This window comes from Gorilla gorilla, chromosome 1 (genome assembly GCF_029281585.2).
Source record: "Gorilla gorilla gorilla isolate KB3781 chromosome 1, NHGRI_mGorGor1-v2.1_pri, whole genome shotgun sequence".
NCBI classification, from domain to species: domain Eukaryota; kingdom Metazoa; phylum Chordata; class Mammalia; order Primates; family Hominidae; genus Gorilla; species Gorilla gorilla.
In genome coordinates this window covers 164020190-164040713 of record NC_073224.2, presented here as the reverse complement: position 1 = coordinate 164040713, position 20524 = coordinate 164020190, and the positions used below count along the sequence as shown (strand labels likewise).

The 20524-nt window shown below is 35.2% G+C and overlaps 1 protein-coding gene and 1 long non-coding RNA gene across 3 annotated transcripts; one reads left to right on the top strand and one right to left on the bottom strand.

Annotated features, from left to right (window-relative positions):
- Positions 1-1909: 1909 nt before the first annotated feature.
- On the bottom strand, positions 1910-15465 carry ASB17 (ankyrin repeat and SOCS box containing 17). 2 transcript variants are annotated; one of them, XM_019037825.3, is made up of 4 exons: positions 15179-15465; positions 14945-15034; positions 5118-5397; positions 1910-2195 (listed from the first exon to the last, which is right to left on the bottom strand). In XM_019037825.3, exons 1-4 carry the CDS (start codon positions 15343-15345, stop codon positions 1989-1991), a joined length of 744 nt encoding a protein of 247 aa, XP_018893370.3. In that variant the 5' UTR covers positions 15346-15465; the 3' UTR covers positions 1910-1988. The 2 variants fall into 2 exon arrangements, with proteins under 2 accessions (XP_018893370.3, XP_004026047.3); XM_004025998.4 differs by having other exon boundaries at positions 14945-15465.
- Positions 15466-15560: 95 nt separating this feature from the next.
- Positions 15561-19167, top strand: LOC134758484 (uncharacterized). Its single transcript, XR_010133703.1, has 3 exons — positions 15561-15670; positions 17497-17549; positions 19017-19167. It is a non-coding gene; the product is annotated as an uncharacterized lncRNA (long non-coding RNA).
- Positions 19168-20524: the final 1357 nt, after the last annotated feature.

Here is a 20524-nt window from a genome sequence, read left to right as displayed (position 1 = left end):
TCACATAGGATATGACAGCTGTCTTTATAAGACCACATGAAGACAGAGGGGAACACCATATGAAGACAAAGGATTGAAGTAGTGCAGCTACAAGCCAAGGAAGGGAAACCACCAGAAGCTAGAATGAGGTAAGGAAGAATTCTTGTAAAAGCTTCAAAGGGAGGAGGGCCCTGGTGACACCTTGATTTTGGACTCAGGATTCACAACTGTGAGATGAGAAAGTACGCAATGTGTGGCACTTTGTTATGGCAACTCTAGGAAACTAATGTAGAAGGGAAGAGTTCAGTAAGATTCTGGGTGGTGATGGATTTATCATGTTGAGAAATATGGAAGTAATCAGAATTCCAGTAGGAAGAAGTTCCTGAAACTTAGATGCTGCTTATTTCCCACCCTTTAGAATAGGTATGAGCCACAGTCAGTAAAAGTGAAGACTAGACCAAATTTGTTAATCTTTCTTAGAGTTGAAGACATATGAAGAGAATGATGGAAGAAAAGGATGAAAATTAGAGAATAAATGTCAAAAGATTTGCTGAGGTATTTGGCCAGACAAATCACTTCATCTGGATCACCAATCTAGCGTTTCTTTATGTGCTAGACTAAAGGTAGCTTTTAGGCTTTCTTTATATTAACTTATTTTTAACCAAAATATATAACTATTTACATGTTTCTAGTAAAGGAAATATTCATATGAATAGCCTGTCTATAATATATACTTCTATATTTATGAGCTTAAAATATGCTGTTATAATTAAACATTTTAATAAAGTGTATAAGTAAGCATTTCTATAATTCAATCCTATAATGTATTTTTACTTCACTTAAATGAAAGTAGAGGGAAAGAAAAAGCAAGTAATCTGGTTGTATTGCTCCATGTCTTTGCTACTTTACTATTTTCATTCTGTTCTTTAGACACTGTAATAATAATATTCACACAGTTTATGTTAGTACAGAACCAGAGTGAACACTCTTTCTATAAATTGTCACACTTTGATAGTACTCAGACTGTGAGTGGACAGTGGAAACTGCTACTGTCTGCCATAATTTACTAAGACAGGCCCTAAAATATATAGTGATAAGGTGGGAACAGGTGCTCATTGTCAAAAACTGTGAAGAGTCTGACATTTTTACCCTAATTGCAAGCAAGCAGTTTAGCCTGCCATAGCTTCATGCTTACTGTCAGCAGACAAGAGACTCCTGGGTTAGAAACAAAGCACTTTATTACTAATGGCATTAGCAAGTAGCGTAAGATTCATGCTTGTGTCGATTCCACTTAGATCCACCCTCCAAGATATGGAGTGGTCCAAGTAGATGTGGACACAGTAGATTTGTGTCACAGCTGAGGAGCTCTGAGCTTGGGAAATTCCAATCTTTTATAATGAGTTTCAAGCAAACTTGCTCAACCTTTGCCTGAGAAAGACATTGCTTTTTTATACTAGACAATAAACAAACCTGCTGTCTGCTCCAAAGGAAGACACTATCTCTATCTCCCAAACTGCTCACTATACAAACATTCTTGAAAAGCTAGCCCATAATAAATGGAAATTAGTGCCTCTGCTCCTGACAGGAAAAACACGAGAGAGATCCGTAGAGAACTGTCTTCCAAGTCTCATGTTTGCATATGGTTATAGAGAAAAAAGTCTAGTACTTAGAAAATAGCCAAAAAATTGTCTGAGAAAACTCTATTTTTTGAGATAAGTTTCGTCGTGATGAAAGAACATGCAGATTGAACTGATATTTTCATTTTGATGTAATTTGGATGAAAATAGTTCATTTCACTTTGTGTAAAATGCATATAATTTATTCCATTGTATAGAAGGTAATGGGCAGAGTCACGTATTGATTAAAGTGATCCAATTAAGATGTTGTATGAAAATATATTTTCTAAATGAATGTTTAATGCAATAAAAACTTACATGAAGTGAATTTTTATTAACTTCTAAGCCATACATTGGTAAGCATTGTTAAGGAACTTAGTACATTGATGTATGTTAGATTTCTAAATTCAGATAGTTTTGTAGACGAGCAGGAATTAGAAGTGAAAATATTCCATCTGGGAGCATATTGTTGGTTAATAGTTGATTCCTGATGGTTAGTCTGCAAAGATGTAATAGTTCACATGGATCTTTGTATCTTGTTGAAGGAATGTAATCAAACCAATTTGAAATAATTGGATGTCTTCCTAAACTCAGCTGTGTCTGAAGAAAAGCAAAATATTTTACTTTTGTAATGTTTTGTAATTTGGATTAGTCCAAATTATTAACTTATTTTTAATTTAAATTTAGAAAATAGACCATAAATTTATAAAACCCTTATAACTTTTTTCCAAAGCATTTTTACTTGAGGCAAGTATTTTATTCCCATTTTTTTCCACAGGGATAGATAAACTTCAAATAATCTATATGTCTAAGGACACAAGGCAACAGTTTTTTTTTATTATTATACTTTAAGTTTTAGGGTACATGTGCACAATGTGCAGGTTAGTTACATATGTATACATGTGCCATGCTGGTGTGCTGCACCCATTAACTCGTCATTTAGCATTAGGTATATCTCCTAAAGCTACCCTCCCCGCTCCCCCTACCCCACAACAGTACCCAGAGTGTGATGTTCCCCTTCCTGTGTCCATGTGTTCTCATTGTTCAATTCCCACCTATGAGTGACAATATGCGGTGTTTGGTTTTTTGTTCTTGCGATAGTTTACTGAGAATGATGATTTCCAATTTCATCCATGTCCCTACAAAGGACATGAACTCATCCTTTTTTATGGCTGCATAGTATTCCATGGTGTATATGTGCCACATTTTCTTAATCCAGTCTATCATTGTTGGACATTTGGGTTGGTTCCAAGTATTTGCTATTGTGAATAGTGCCGCTATAAACATACGTGTGCATGTGTCCTTATAGCAGCATGATTTATAGTCCTTTGGGTATATACCCAGTAATGGGATGGCTGGGTCAAATGGTATTTCTAGTTCTAGATCCGAACAAGTTTTTAATTTTAGTTGGATTGTACTTTTATTTTATCAACTTCTTCCTGAAGAGTAGTTACGGTCAACTTAGCCATATAGAATTATCTGGGAGACTGTAAAAAATACCAGTGCTCAGGCCCTACTCCACAAATTCTGATTCAACTGGTCTGGGGTTGGACACAGACAACCTAAGTCCTGAAAGTTTCCCAGGTGATATCAACCATTGTAGAGTAAAGCTTCATACACAAGAAGGCCTGACACAGGCCTGTCCAAATGAAAAGATGTCTTTTAAAGGTCTAGAAAGGCATCTTTTAAAATATGTAATCTTACGGGTCAAATGTTAATAGATTGACTTAGGAGGAAAAAACATTGCTGTATTACAGAAATATTCTCCACTAGAACATATACTCCACAGGCTACATGATACTATTGTTTATCTATTACATGTATAATGCATTCATTATTCAATTATTTAACTATTAAAGAATATATGCTTAGCATTGTGATAGGTGCTTGGGATAATTTGCTAGGGTAGGTAAAATAGACAGCCTCTGTGCTTACAAGACTCACGGTGTAGTGGTAGAAATATCTAAACATATATTTACAATAAAATATATGTGCTGCGATAGGGAAAACTACTGGGAAGTGTGGAAATGCAGAACAGAGGTATTTAAAGTGTTCTTTAAGCAGTTTTAATGCTATTCTTTATCTTCCTGCTCAATGCTATTTTACTTTATTAAACTGCAATTGATTGGAACCCAGCTATGAATTTTTTGCCACTTAGGCAGATGATTTTGGTCAACTCACTCTGTCCTAGTGCTTTTCTTTTCTTTCTTTTTTTTTTTTTTTTTTGGGAGACGGAGTCTCGCTCTTCGCTCTTTCGCCCAGGCCGGAGCACAGTGGTGCGATCTCTGCTCACTGCAAGCTCCGCCTCCTGGGTTCATGCCATTCTCCTGCCTCAGCCTCCCGAGTAGCTGGGACTACAGGCGCCCGCCACCTTGCCCAGCTAAATTTTTGTATTTTTAGTAGAGACAGGGTTTCACCGTGTTAGCCAGGATGGTCTCGATCTCCTGACCTCGTGATCCGCCCGCCTCGGCCTCCCAAAGTGCTGGGATTACAGGCGTGAGCGACTGCGCCCGGCCTGTCCTAGTGCTTTTCTACTAGTGTTGTATCTCAGGAATAGCATTCATGGAACTGGTTGAGAATTGATATGTTCTGTAACAATTATGCAGAATTAATACTGGCCCAAGGACAAGCAAGTTTCTGAAAATGCAAAAAAAAATTTTTGTTTTAAAAATGGGCTGCCAAAATAATTTGATAAATTTGCTTTGCTTACAGTTGGCTCAGACATTCATATTCACTGCTGAGGCATTGAAGAAAAAAAACAGTAGAGTTATATCTCTTATGAGTTTATTTCTGAAGTCACACCCTTAAAGATTAGGGGAACTACTGGATTCCTTGTTAATCTGATTGGTTTAAATTTATAGGGGTAGCTTTCTCTCTGTTAAACGGACTTCTTTCTTGCTACTAATGGGCATGATTCAATTTGATGATGACACTTGCAGTTCATTTTGACAGGGTACACTATATGCTGTTAATTGTTTTCTCTAAATTTGATTTATTCCAGAAACTTTATAAAGAAGGTCTCCACATTTCTGCGGGATAGATATTTTCACTTGAACAAATATTTTAAGCCTTTATTTATATTTTTATAATGCTTGACGTTGCTTTGAGAACTTGAATGGAAAAAATCTGTTTTTTGACATATGATTGTATTTGTGGGGAGAAATGTAACCCTCATTTTGAAATAGTCTGTTGGAAAGGAAGTCTGTTAAATTTTTTGATTTTGTTTTTAAAGGACAGAGACATCTTAAACAGTTTTAAAAATATAATTAGGATATAATATATATCTACTTAATACTAAAATGAACTATACATGTAACTTAAAATTCTTTCGTATTTCTAAAAACATAAGAAGTAAAGGACTGCTTGAGATTTTCCCTATTATTTTTATTAATAGGCATATACTCAATGATCTGTCACTGGATATATTCTATAAATTAAAAATTAACTGTATTCTTTCCTTTACAGTTGAATCTTAAGATTCACTAATATTTGAGCCCATTTTTTTTAAAGTAGTTTTCTTACCTTTATTTCCTTGACTGAAATGACAGAAAGCACTCTGGAACATAGTACCAAACATGTTTTGGCATCTTCATGGATGTCAGCCAATTCACGATCAACCATTACTCTTACTCTCGAAGGGTAGAGTACTATTGTTAAGACAATGTTGATAGGGTTTTTTTCTCTTTCTAAGATTCCATATTGCAGTAGTATTTTGAAGATGTTAGACTGTCTTGTCTGAGCTACATAAAAGAGAGGTGTGATGCCACTTAATGGGCTTGGACAGTATACTGGTGTGAAAGTTCTGTGAATTAAACAAAACAAAAACTCATTGGATATAGAATTAAGAAATGTGACAAACACTTTATCTTGCTAGTAATGGGAAAATAATAGTTTAAATGTTAAATGTCTTAAGTGTAACTTTATATGTTTCTTTTTTTTTTTTTTTTTTTTGAGATGGAGTTTACCTCTTGTTGCTCAGGCTGGAGTGCAATGGCACGATCTCTGCTCACTGCGACCTCTGCCTCCTGGGTTCAAGTGATTCTCCTGCCTCAGCCTCCCGAGTAGCTGGGATTACAGGCATGTGCCACCACAACTGCCTAATTTTGTATTTCTAGTAGAGAAAGGGTTTCTCCATGTTGGTCAGTCTAGTCTCAAACTCCCAACCTCAGGTGATCTACCTGCCTCAGCCTCCCAGAGTGCTGGGATTACAGGCGTGAGCCACTGCACCCAGCCTATATATTTCTTAAAAGGAGTTTTCCACTCTATGAATCTAGACTAAACTGAAGGTTAAAAGAAAACTCCTACCAAACACTTAAACCCCATTTACGTTGTAAAAATAAACAAAACCAATTTATAATATATATAAAGTGTTTACTTTTAGTCATAGCAATTCTAGTTGAGAAATCTATACTGCTTAGGACAGTATTACAAAACTGATGTAGCTCTGGAAAAAATAAAATGGAAAAGGAGGACAGAACTTTTTGATTTAACTTTATTAATAGAAAGAATTATGTGATCATTTGCATATCTTTTTGTTTTTGTTCTTCTTGATCATGTACCAGACATGAACTTGAATTGAGTTTGGAAATTAGGAAAGGAATAAATACAACTATCTTGATTCTATGTTTTTCACTTTAATAAAATTAGACTTTGTTGGGCTTAGGAAATGTAAATTATAGTGAGAACCATATCAGGTCCCTCAAGGGCAGAATTTTTCTTCTTGAGTAAAATTTTGAAATCTAGGGAAATCTTGTTTTCTCTAGAGTGTCACATGATGGCTAGACTTAAAAATTTCTCTTCCCTTATGACAGAAATGAAAACTTTATTTTTTTAAATGGTATATACTTCTTGCAGTTGTTTCATTTAATAGACTTTTATGCTGTTATTTTGGTCAGAGTAAATATTGTTGTGGTGTCCTTGACCACAGGGGATTTTCTATTAGCAAGCCATAATTTTGCCAAGTAATATGGTTTTTAGGCTAACGAAAGAGAAACTTTATTAATGATTTTTGTCTGTGGAATTCTCTTGACTGGCCTAATAAAATACTGCAGGACAGCACACAAAGTATAAATACTGGTTTTAGGCAACTACTCAGAGCAAGGAAAGTCTTATGCAAAAAGGGGAACTTTAAGACTGCATATATAGTACTTAGGTAAAATGGGAGGCAGCATGGTATAAACAATAGAAACAAGTGTTCTAGGTTCTAAGTTTTAGCTCTTTGAATTGGCTGTGTGATTTTGAGCAAGTTGGCCTCTTTACATCTGTTTCCACAAGCATTTATGTACTCATCTGCTTATTCCTTCGTTACCTAATTTATTTAACACTTGCTTGCCTAGAGTGTACTGAGAAGTAGATACACAGAGATGAAAGATATAGTTCTTGACTATTATAATCTAGTAAGGAAAACACAATTGCATAAATACAATACAAGGTGATAATCACAATGATAGAAGCATGCTCAGGGTACTATAGAAGCACTGAGGAGGGGTACTTAACTCTATCTGAAATAGTCATTTCCTATAGGTTATCCAGAAACTATGATTTGAAAGATTAGTAGATGTTTTCCAATAAAAAGATTCGAAAGAATGTTTTAGGCACAAGCATAAACCAGCATTGGAGGATTGCTATAGCAGAACTAGCTATAGAAGATAAATGTTTTGTAATAGATGAGCTTTTTTCAAACTGTTTTTGAAGAATCTGACAAAACTAAGAAAAAAGAGTTTTTCTGGTTGATGTCCTAGAGCCCTTACCCCCTACTGGATCTTTGTTCAGGTCTCCAAAAAGTATAGTTGGAAAGTCACTGGACCAACTAGTTTATCTGCAAAGCTTCACCAAACTCTGACATGCCAGGATTTTGTAATTTAAAAAATAGTGAATTGTAATGCAAAGTAGCATTTTATAAATCAAGATGTAGTTTTTTGTCATAACTCTGTCACTGGCACTATACATACATATATGTATATATATATACACACACATACACATATAGAAAGAGAAAGGATATATATGTATGTATATACATATGAATATGGATATGTATTATTTCCTGTATCTCTCGTGGAATCATCTCCAGACCAATAATGTCCTGGGCATCTTATCTTTTTTTTACAAATACTTCCAATGCATGGAGAACTTCTAAACTACATTTCTTTCTACATTACCTATCATTGGTATGCAGTTTCCCAAACCACCACTGCATCCAGGTCTTTCACATTTCTTTACTTTGTATATGTTCTTCTCCCCTGCCTTTTTCTTTTTCAATTCTGCAATAAGTCTAACTCATCTTTATGAGACCTTATCTAATAAACTGTTTTGTGAAGTCTTCTTTGATTACCCTGATATATCTCATACTCCTCAGGGCACTTTGTACCTACCTACATTAAATTTGTATCTTTTGGAAAACTTATTTAACACCTCTAAACTTTCATTTTCTCTTCAAAATAAATGGATAAGCAAAACAATCTACAAAAGTGGAAGCTTCTAAAAGATAGTAATTTCATCTTAGTTTACTACTGCATATTTAAGTGCCTAGAACAATGTTTGGCCCATATTACGCACTCAAATATTTGTTAATTGAACTTTTTTTTACTGAAAATTTTGACTATATATATGTGATAGCAAAAAATTCCCTGAATTTATCCTGTAGCTTTCAGGCCTAACAAGATTTTTGTTGATGTGTAATCACTTAAACTTTTCAAAGGCAATTTAATGTATTCATCTTGCTTGTTCTTAAGAAAATATTTGACTTAAGAACCTTATAAGTATGGGAATTCTGGAGACTCAGGGGGCAAAATATACCATAAGTGGTCATCATTAAGATTTAGAGATATTAGTTGATTCTAAGATATTAAGATTTACATTACCTTTAGAAGATAATGAATACTGAAAAATGTTGAAAACATGACTAAAACCCAAATAGGGTTAAAATGAGATTTAAAAGTCTAATCTGTACCCAAATGACATATGATTAATCCTCATGTTTAAAGAGTATGTTACTGTAAACCAGAATTTGCTTAATCTGTACTGACAGTTAATTATAGCAGTACTTATATGGATGAAGTGCAGCAAGCAAAGCAAGAATTAGTTTTTAAATGTGAGGTTAATGAACTGAACTCTTGGTATCTGAAAACCTGTCATAATGCTTATGAAATGGGGCATAATATTTCCATACAGACATGCAGAGAATGATTCAGTTTTTTAGCTATAATTATTTCTAATTTTTTCCCTTCTCATTCTCCTTCAATTTCCAGCTGAAAAATTTGATAGATGCTTCTCCAGAATAATTACATGTGTGATATTTCACACAGTTGACTTTCTTAAAACTATGTTTTCCTTTTACTCAGTTGGGCTAGTCTCTCCAAGTTACCCATTCGTCTCTTTGGCTATTTCTCCTCAACTGTCTTTCACTGGCTCCTCTTCCTCTGCCCTCAACATCTAAGTAAGTATGCATGGCCTTTAGACCAATTGTATTTGGCTATTCCCAGGCAATTTCATTTATGACCATAACTTCAATTCCTGTCCATTTATTTATTTCAACAAATACTGAATGCATACTATATGCCAGGAACTGTTTTAGGTGCTTGGGATATATCAGGAAACAAAATAAAGATCCCTACTATCTTGCTTATATTATAGTGAACGATTAACAACAATGTAGGATGAACATAGTAAACAAGCAAATTTTATGTTAGCAGGTGATGAGTGCTTGGAAAAAAGAATAAGTAGAGCAGAATAAGAAGTATGGATATGCTGTGGGCTGGTACAGTCAGGGCATTTTTAAATATTAAATAAGATGATGGAAGAGTACATTATTGAAAGATGACATTTGAACAAAGACCAGAAGGAGGTGCGGAAGTTAACCATTTGGATATTTCAGGGCCCTATGGCGGGAGACTGTGCCTGGAGTGATGAAGGAAGAATAACGGAACCAGCGCGGCTGAAAAGAGGACAGAGGAAATGGGATGCCACATTATTTAGAGCCTTATGGATCACTGTAAGAACTTCACCTTTTACTCTAAACCAAAAGGACAAGCCATTGGAGGTTTTGAGTAGAAGAGTAGTGTGATCTGCCCTTTTTTGAGAATTTGTTGTAGAAGGAAGGAAATCACTTAGCTTGGAACATAGTAGTGGAGACAGCCAGATGCTGTACATTATTTGCAGGTAGAACCAACAGATCCCAATATAGATGTGAGATGTAAGAGAAACATTAAGGATGGCACTGTTTATCTAGCCACTTATTGCACATCTCTACCTCGGTATCCATTAGGCAGTGCAAACTCATATGTCTAAAACTGATTTTATAGGTTTTTAAAAATATTTTATCTCGATAAGCTTGTGGTATGACAATTTTGGTGGGCTGAATAATGGCCCCTCAGTATGGCAAATAGGATTTTGCAGATATGATTAAGATCTTGAGGTGGGAAATTAACTAGGTGTGCCCAGTGTAATTGCAAGAGTCCTTATAAGTGCAGAGAATGTTGGAAGCAGAGTCAATGAATAAGATATGATGATATTACAGTGCTAGCTTTGAAGATGAAGAGGCTATCAGCCAAGGAATTGTAGATGGCCTCTGAAAGCTGGCAAAGGCAAGAAAACAGATTCTTCCCTAGAGCCTCCATAAGGCACTGGACCTACTAACAATTTGATTTAGCTCTATAAGACTCATTTTGGACTTTTGAACTCCAGAACTATGAGAACTAAACTATAAATTTGTGTTGTTTTAAGCCACTAAGTTTGTGGTAATTTGTTGTAGCAGCAACAGGAAACTAATACAACTTTCAACTACTCTCAAAATTTAGAAATCTGAAGATTAACTCTTTCTTCTCTTAGATCCTCCAATTTTGATCACTTACCGTGTCTTGTAATTCTGTCTAAAAATCTCTCTCCTTTCTCCCACTGCTACTGTTTTAGTTTAAGTTCTCATAATTTGCCTGGACAGTCGTAGTATCAAAGGGCGACCAGAGGTTGGGAGGGATGTTGGTAGAGGAGAATTAGTTCTCCCCTCAAAACTATTATAAATACACATGTAAACTAAGTACATATACTGTGCATGCTATGCAAATTCAGCCTCAGGTATCTTCTCTAACCACCCCCCTTTAAAAAAATTAGATCACTTTCCCCCCAACTCTTCCCACATAGAACATTGTACTTGGAGTGCTTGAGTAGTCTACTAACTGGTTTCCCTGCCCTAGCTGCAGCCTGTTTTCCCAAAATCCAGTCTTCAAATGGGGCTGACAAATCTTTTTAATTGTACAAGTTGACCTTCACTGGCCAGGCATTACCCATGGTGTAAATTTCATGTTCCTCACTCTGGCCTACAAAGTCCTTCATTCTTTCAATTCCAGTCTTCATTTCTCTTACTACATGATTCCTATCTCACTCTCTAGCTATTACTAAACTGCTTGTAGTCATTGGATACAACAATGTTATTTGTATCTCCCTTAGTTTCAGTAATCCTCCTTCTATCTAGATTACATGTCTTCAAGGGAAAGAAAGAAGAAACTCTTTGTTATCTTTTAAAAATCAGTTTAAGACATCACCTATTCTATTGAGCCTTCTCTGATACCTACTCCTCCCTAATGGTGTTAACAATTTCCTTCTCTGCTCTCTCTACCTGTGCATGCTTCTATTTTTGTACCTGGAGTGTGGCTATAATTGCTGTTTAAATTTATGCCTCACTTACTAGTATATGAGCTCTCTAAAATCAGGAAATGTGTCTACTTTGTTTTTGTATCCCCAATAAATAACATAGTGTCTGGCACTTAGAAAATGCTTAATATTTATTATTGTTATTTGAATGGAATGACATCTTCTCTCTTTAGCCACCTACAATCTGTCACACTGTGGCATTTAGATGTTTTTTGCAGATTTGTGGTGAAAATAAACAAACTTAAGTTTCTTCCCCTCGTTAATTTTATCTCCTCTCCTCCAGGGAGATATAATAGGGAAATTATCAAATTAGAGTGTAAACAAGGGAGGATGACCAAAGAATGATGTTGTCGAAGTAAAGAACAACAGATAATAGGAAATTTGGGGTATTCATTATGAGGACATAATAGATGTGTTCAAATACTTGAGAAGTTTTCTTGTAGAAAACAGAGTTAGCAGACTGATCTTTATAGCTACTTGGGCAGGGTTGGAGAAATGCAAGACTTCAGTGCAGTACAGGAAAGAAGAATCAAATAAAGCTGCTTCAAAATTCACTTACTCATTCAACAAAATCTTGATTGAGCAGTTGCTATGTATCTGACATAGTTCTACACACTCTATCCGTGAGGATAGATAGTGAGCAAACCAATGAAAAAGGAACAACAGTAAATAAACAGGTCAGTGATCAGCAGGTGCAGAGAATTAAAGTAAAATACTGTAATGACTGAGTGGCTTCTTTAGATTGTGTGAGTAGGAAAGGCCTGTTTGAGAAGATGGTATTTATACTGTGACCTAGCTGATGAGGAGGAAGGTCCAATTGAATAAATTTTCAGGCAGAGGGAACAGTATTATGAGGCCTTATGGCAGGAATGAACTTGAAGATGTTCAAGAAACAGAAAGGTCTTTGTGGCTGGAATATAGTGTTCAAAAGGGAGAGTAATACAAGATGGGGTTTGGGAGAAATACAGAGGGACCTTTCATGTAGGGTTTTTATTTTTATTTTTTTTATTTTTTATTTTTATTTTTATTTTTTTGAGACGGAGTCTCGCTCTGTTGCCCAGGTTGGAGTGCAGTGGCGCGACCTCGGCTCATTGCAAGCTCTGCCTTCCGGGTTCACGCCATTCTCCTGCCTCAGCCTCCCGAGTAGCTGGGACTACAGGCGCCCGCCACTGCGCCCAGCTAATTTTTTTTTTTTGTATTTTTAGTAGAGACAGGGTTTCACCGTGGTCTCGATCTCCTGACCTCGTGATCCGCCCGCCTCAGCCTCCCAAAGTGCTGGGATTACAGGCTTGAGCCATCGTGCCCAGCTTCATGTAGGGTTTTTAAAAAAGGGGTATTGTTTGAATTTTATAACCCTTGTATAAAATCACTGTAGTGGAAAAACTGGAGGATTTTAACTATGGTTGATATGAGCCATTTTGTATTTTTAAAAGGTCACTCAGGCTTCTGAGTCAATAACAGATTATAGGAGCTGAGAGGGAAGAGTGGAAGCTGAATGACTCTTTAAGAGTCTGTTGCAGTTTTCTATGCAAGAGGTGATGGTGAGTTCACCTAGATTTGAAACGAAAGAGATGAAAGGAGATGAAAAGAAAGAGAAATGATTGGGATATGTTTTGGAGATAACAGGACTTACTGATGTGTTGAAGCAAAGGAAAGAATCAAGAATAAATCCTAGATTTCTGCCTTTAGCCACATGGTAGAGAAACAGGTGCTGTTAATCGGGGGTTGGGGGGAATTCTGGGGAAGGAGAAGGTTGGCAGGGGGTGGGGGTGAGTTAGATCAGTATTCTGCTTTGTTTCTATTCAGTTTGGGATGCCATGTGGCAATGTCAATTAACTAAATTTAGAAGGGAGTTCAGAGCTCAGAGGCAAAGTCAACACTGGGGATAAAGATTTTGAGAGTCATTTGCATATACATCATATTTAAAGTCATATGACTATATATTTATATATTATATATATTCAAATATTTAGCTATATATAACCAGTTGTATTTATTTAGTTATATAACTATTATATGACTAGTTATATTTATATATTTATATGACTAGTTATATTTATATATTTATATAACTAGTTATATTTATATTTAGTTATATATAAAACATATATAACTATATATAACATGTATATATATAACTACATATAAATATAAATATATGTAAATATAAATATATATATATATATAAAACACTAGGAAAAACAAGGACCCCAAGGCAAAGGAACGGTTTACCTAAGGAAATAGTTAACTCACTACTTCTAGAATTGTTTAAGAAGAGACCAGTGAGCATCAACCAGTTGCTGTCCAGGGTAAAGGTCTGCTAATGAATTCTTAGGCTCCATACAAATATAAAATTCTATGATTCTGAGAGGTCCAAATGATGTTGCGATCAGTAGAACTGGCCTGTAATGAGTTTTACCTTGTGGATGCATCTAAGTTGAAATTTATTAATTTTAAACCTGTCTTAAGACAGTTGTTAATGGCACCCTATCATGTTCCACTGTGTTTCTCTTTGTTTCATTTTCTGTCCAGCTTTCTCCTCTCTGTTTCCATTTTTAATTTTTAAAAATTTATTCCCTCTCCCTCTGTTTGCCTCAATTTGTCTTTCCCATGGACCTTCCAGGGCTATAGACAGGCACTATTTAGCCCAGCTAGTGACAGTCAGCTTTAGAAGATTTGCTGATCTCTGCTGTAGTTACAAATATAATGGTTACTTAAAACACAAAGTACCATTTGGTAGTTTTGTTTATTGTTGTTTCCAAACTACAGCTATCAGTTCATGTACTTTAGTAATCATTAAGTAATGAAATCCAGTGGTTCTCCAATACCATAGGATGCACGATCAAGAAAAAACTCTGCTTTAGGCAGAACCTAAATTGGTTTAGTCTTTAACTGATATTGTCCATTTTGTTTTTCATTGCATACATGCATTTATATTGCACCTAGTACAGACTTGCATACATAGTAATGTGATTAATAAATATTTTGCTGAATGAATGAACACATGAATGTTTTATTCAGACGAATATCTAAAACCAAAGAATAAATTAAAGTTAGTGCAAACTAGGTAACTTTAAATTCTATATTATGGGCTCTACAAAGAGGATACATTGGAGATTTGATTTTCATAAGATCCTCAGTAGTATGCATTAGGTAGATTGACATGTGAACACTATAAAAATTTGGTTCTATTATCGATAGCATCAGGTACTTGACCTTCATTGTGCTCAAATTTGGAGAATTTGGAGTCGAATTTATAAATGTTTAACACACAAATAGGGAACTATTGTGTTTAATAAGTATTACTATGTGAAGATGTGTGCATATTCCCAATTGTACTTTGAAAGTCAGCTTATAAACATATATAAATATAAAACCATAGGATTGTCAGAAATAGGAGATCATAGTATTACACAACATAGTGTCTTTGTTTAGTTAGAGAAACATGTTGTTTAGCACTAACATGTAAGCTGTGTAGAGCAGAATCACTAATGATTTATTGGTACATAATAATTTACATATAAATAAAAATGGAATACATAATAAAAGAGTGAAGGAGTGAACAAGTGGTCAAGCAATTAGGTGAGAATTCCTTACTTCACATATAGCCATTATACATGTTAATTTTAGAAAAAAGAAGCACTCTACTCTCCTAAAGATAAATTTTCTTGTTCTATAGTGAAAACATATGAAATTATTACCTCCATATCAGTGCCAGGTTACAACTTCTGTCTTGAACATAGTCTTTTGTCTTCTTGAGAAGCAATTCCACAAAGTCAGGATTACCTTTTCTGGCAAAAACCCAGTACAGAATTGTATTCACACATATTTCAGTAAAGTCGAGGTTAAAACTTACTTCAAAACGGTATCCTGATTTTTCCACAAATGCAATGTAATCTGTGAGTAGTGCGTCAAAACCATCCAAGTCCACATACCTCAGAATTTTTGCCAGTGATCTGTAAATCCTTGGTTCATAACAGTGATATCCCCACTGACCCAAAAACTGTAGGGACGGCCTTTTAACAATTTTGTCAAGGAGATTGCAGAATATATTGCTTCTTGGACAAGAAGTCTTACGACATAATTTAGTAGATTTACTCATTGTTACTTATAGCAGCAGTGTAGAAATAAAATCAGAGGTAAGCATACTGTAATCCTCCAGTTACATATTTTGACAATGTGGCAGGCTTTACTCCACAAACGGAAGTGCCCTTTAAACTGTAACCAGAAAAAATAAATATTACCATAAAGTACTGGATGACATCACAATAGGTGGAGATTCCTCCACAATAGGTAGAAGTCACCAGCATAGGTCAGAGGGGATATTGTATGTAACTGGTGACATTTGAAAGAGACATATTGGACAGAAATGACATACGTGAAAGCCAAGATACAATATATTTAATTTTCTAAGAATTCAGTTCAAGGTAGTCTGCCTGGTTTCTCAAGTTCTGCATGTTTCTTCAGTAGACTAAATAATAGTAATAAACACATTGATTATCCTTTGTAGGCTATTATGTAAGCAGACAATGATTGCTAGAGTGAATAAATTCAAGTGTTGTTCTCATGTTCTGCATGAATACTGTATGCTCTCACTTAATCCTCATTGATTATTTCCCCTATCTTATAGTTGAGGAAATTGAGGCTTACACAGATAATTTTTTTGTTGTTTTGTGTTTTTTGAGACAGGGTCTCACCCTGTCACCCAGGCTGGAGTGCAGTGGTACGATCATGGCTCACTGCGGCCTTGACCTCCTGGGCTCAAGCTTTCTCTCACCTCAACTTCCTAAACAACTGGGACTACAGGCATACACCGCCATGCCTGGCTAATTTTTGTATTTTTTGTAGAAACAGAGTTATGCCATGTTGGCCAGGCTGGTCTTGAACTCCCGAGCTCAAGTGATCTCCCTGCCTCAGCCTCCAAAGTGCTAGGATTACAGGCTTGAGGCACTGTGCCTGACTGAGGCTTACATAGGTTAAGTAACCTGCCAATATGTTCTTTCCCAAAGAGAAAGAATGTCATACAATATTAACCAAAATTTAAAGACTTTGTTTTAGATTTTTGTTGTTGAGACAGTATCTCACTCTTTTGCCTTGGCTGGAGTGCAATGGTGCGATCTTGGCTTACTACAACCTCCACCTCCCAGATTCAAGGAATTCTCCTGCCTCAGCCTCCTGAGTAGCTGGGATTACAGGTGCACACCACCACGCCTGGATAATTTTTGTATTTTAGTAGAGACAGGGTTTCACCATGTTGGCCAGGCTGGCCTCGAACTCCTGACCTCATGATCCACCTGCCTTGGCCTCCCAAAGTGTTGAGATTTCAGGCATGAGCCACTGCGTCCGACCTTTTTTTAGAATTTTAAATTTTACAGAAATTATTCTTCTATAAACCAGGCAGAATGTATACAATTTGAGCATTAAAGGTACTTCAAGCTTGATATGGTGTCCTTGCCCCACTACAATAAAGGGGAAAGATGTTATAGTTGTTTTTATCATTATTCTGTAGTTAATGTTTCAGCCACCTTTTTATACCATTCGCAGAGTGATCAGTCTTAACAACCTTGGGTGTATGTATTAGCATTTTTAAAGGTAATTAAATATATTCTTTTTCCTTTGGCATATTTTTATTTAAATCATGTGAATGATGTCTCTTTAGTAAGAAAAAATTATTACTTTAGATTTACTATAATATACATCTATTAATATTGCATTTTATTTTGTAAACTCTAAACTGTCTTTTCCCAGCTGGACAACCTAATTAAACTAACTACATATTGTCATCTTTCTGAAAACCAAGTTTTGTCATTTTCTTTCACTTTTTCTGTTTTACTTTTTTTGCCTCAAAAAATATTTTTTAAATTAAACTATTTTACTGATTTCTTAATACAATACATAAAACTTATAAAAAATTGAAACATTATAGAGCCAGCAACAATTCCTCCCTGAGATAATCATCCTAGCAGTTTTATGTATAGCCTTTCAAATGCTTTTGCTTATGTGTGCATAAAATTTTCTTTTTTTAAAAGAATACAGATACCTAATCTGAAAAAAATTTGTCATTCTTATACAAATAGGATACATTACACATATCTTGCTCTATGAGTTACTTTTTATTTCTATAACAACGTAGTATTATTACCTTTGTATGACCATATATGGTCATACATGCTAACTCTATGTCCTACTTGTTACATATCAGGTACTGTTTTAAGTGCTTTATATATTAACTCCTTTAATTCTTACTTCACAGATAAGGAAGCTGAGATGTAGAGCTGAAGTGTCTTGCCCAAGATCATTTGTCTAGTAAGTGATAAAGCTGGAATTTGAACCCAAAGAGAATAGGGCTAGAGGCTTTCTCTCTACTCTCCCCTGGTTCTCCAAAGTGAGCTACCTTTCCATTTCTATGGCTAGTTTATGAAATACAGTCATGAAACAAGAGCTCTACAATTATATGTCAAAAAGCAGAAGATAGATAGTAGGTAAATCCTGCTTTTGGAAAAAAGTGTTCAGAATATACATTAAAGTAATACTAACGTAAATCTGTGGATATGAAAAATTGAGTGATTTTTTTCTCATTTTTCTTTGTACTTTCTTGATAATTTGAATATCAGTGTGTATTTTTTGATTATGAGAAACAAGTCATTCTCACTTTGAAAATAATAACTACAACATAGTAAGTCAAAGCTGTTGCTGCATTAGTTCTTTAAAATTTTTAAAACATTGGCCAGGCACAGTGGCTCACGCCTGTAATCCTAGCATTCTGGGAGGCCAAGACGGGCCTCGAACTTGAGGTCAGCAGTTCGAGAACAGCCTGGCCAACATGATGAAACCCTGTCTCTATTAAAAATACAAAAGAATTAGCCGGGTGTGGTGGTATGTGCCTGTAATCCCAGCTACTTGGGAGGCTGAGGCAGGAGAATTGCTTGAACCCGGGATGCAGAGGTTGCTGTGAGCCAAGATCATGCCATTGCACTCCAGCCTGGGTGACAGAGTGAGTAAGACTCTGTTTTAAAAATATATATATATTTTAAAGTTATTTTCACTGCTAATGTAAACATCAAAAATATATATAGTAGACAACCTACTAATTAATAACACTAGCTAACATGTATTGAGTTCTTGAGTACTTACGTTGTACTAGGTGGGTGCTTTATATGCTTTTTTTCTCTTTTAATCGTCATAATTTTTTTTTTATTTTACCCATTTTATGGTTGAGGAATCTAAGGTTTAGATTGGTTAAGCCACTTGCCCAAGGTCATACAGCTAGTGAGTGGCAGTGATTTGAACCAAAGCTGAATCCACAGTTCATGTTCTTTGCGTTCAGCTGCCTTCAAACTTTGGTATAGCTATAACATCTGTGCTAGAGTATATCTTACACATTTTATATTTGTAGAAAGCTCTCAGTAAAATAATTAGAAGTCTAATGGCACTGAAATATATTCCATGCTTTAATAAATGTCCTGACTTAAAGAAAGAAAAATGTTACATACATGTTTCTTACATTATATGCTAATAATTGAGAAATAATGAGTTTCAACTAAATATCTTACCTGGTCTTTTCAGTACTTAAGATTGCATAACCTAAACATAGATTGAATGTTGGCCTTTATGTGTTGTAAGTAGGCCAAAAGCTATATAGGTCCCAAATGCTGCCTGAAATTTCTACTCACTTTTTCTTTTAGATTAGGGCATTTCAGACCTAGGTGTTATACTTGAAATCATTATTACTAACTAATGCTTGAAGTAATTTGTTTTTATTGTATTCCTAAGCCTATGACCTGGCTCGACCCAGCTACAAGTTGTTAATAAGAGGGAAGCATATCAGGAAAATCTGAGTGCAATGGTTTAGGAATTGGGAAAGTATAAAAGGTGTAGCACAACAGCACTAGACAACTGAGGTAGTCACCTACCTAAGGAGAGATGCCAAGGACAAAGTTGGCCAGCTAAGCACTTTCTCCAGAAATGGGATTTATAGGTAAGTCATACATGAGTGACATGTTTGTATAGTCTCAGCAAACTACAAAACAAATGTCAGTAGATAAGAATGACTTTGATGGATCCAGTAGTACAGTTGTTACATAATTATATAAAATTAAGCTTGTAAAAGTTCTATTCTATCTACTGTATAAAGTTTATAGAGATAGAGCATCCCTAATCTGAAAATCCAAAATCCAAAATGCTCCAAGATTTGAAACTTTTGTGGCTCTGATATGACATCAAAAGTGGAAAATTCCACACCTGACATGTTTACTTTCTGATGATTCAATGTACACAAACTTCGTTTCATGCATAAAATTATTTTAATATTGTATAAATTTATCTTTAGGCTATATATATAAAATGTATATGGAACATAAATGAATTTCATGTTTAAACTTGGATCTCATTCCCAAGGTATCTCATTGTGTATATGTATGCAAAAATTCCAAAATTTGAAACAAATTCAAAATCTGAAACACTCTGGTCCCAAGCATTTTGGATCGGGATACTCAGCCTGTAGTAGCCCTTTTACCAGGCTTTGCCATTCTCACTACCATTCATTTCTAGTATTGATTCGTGTATTTAAAAGAAAATGCAAAGCAAAAATATATTTGAGAGAAGAGGAATTTCCTGATTTTTGAAGTATGGGTAGGATCAGTGTGTATTTCCAAAGGCAGAGTGTCCATGTCCATGCCCATGTACATATTATACGATGCCTTGAATATATTTTAATACATCAGTGTCAGCTTTACAAAATATCTTGATACATGGCAAACTGGATTTTTACTGTTCTATTCATGAATTGAGATAACCCTCAGGAAATACTTAGACTCATAGTTTTGGTTCCCTTAGAACTTTGGCTTGCACAGAGCTACAATTGGTAGACTTGTCTCCACCTCACAATATATACTCAAATTTATAACACAATCTTTAAACTTAATTTTAACTCAATTTTTGAGTTAGGCTATTTTAAGACATAGCCTTGTCCAACTTTTATGTGAGTTTTCCTTGGGACCATGTCTACCCCTCAGGCTAGTCAGTTGTGGCTAAAAAAGGCAGAAACCACAAAATATCTAGTATTACAGTTAAATTTTAAAAATAAACACACAGGTGACTCATAATGAGCATATTGGAAATACGATTACTTGCAGAAAATCCTAAGAACATATGTGAAATTTTAACCCTTTAAAAACAAAATCAAAGGTCTAATCTTTTTAATTTATACTTAAAAGTCTCACCATGCTAGATGTCCTAGGATTATGAATACCTAAAAGCTATTAACAGATTCTTTTATTGTT

Coding starts and splice junctions, on each gene's coding strand:
- ASB17 (XM_004025998.4), bottom strand. CDS start 15,345: ATGAGTAAATCTACTAAATTATGTCGTAAGACTTCTTGTCCAAGAAGC. Junction 5,398..14,944: donor AACCTGGCACTGATATGGAG/GTAATAATTTCA, acceptor TTTAATTCACAG/AACTTTCACACCAGTATACT. Junction 2,196..5,117: donor TTTCAGTCAAGGAAATAAAG/GTAAGAAAACTA, acceptor GCTTTTCTTCAG/ACACAGCTGAGTTTAGGAAG.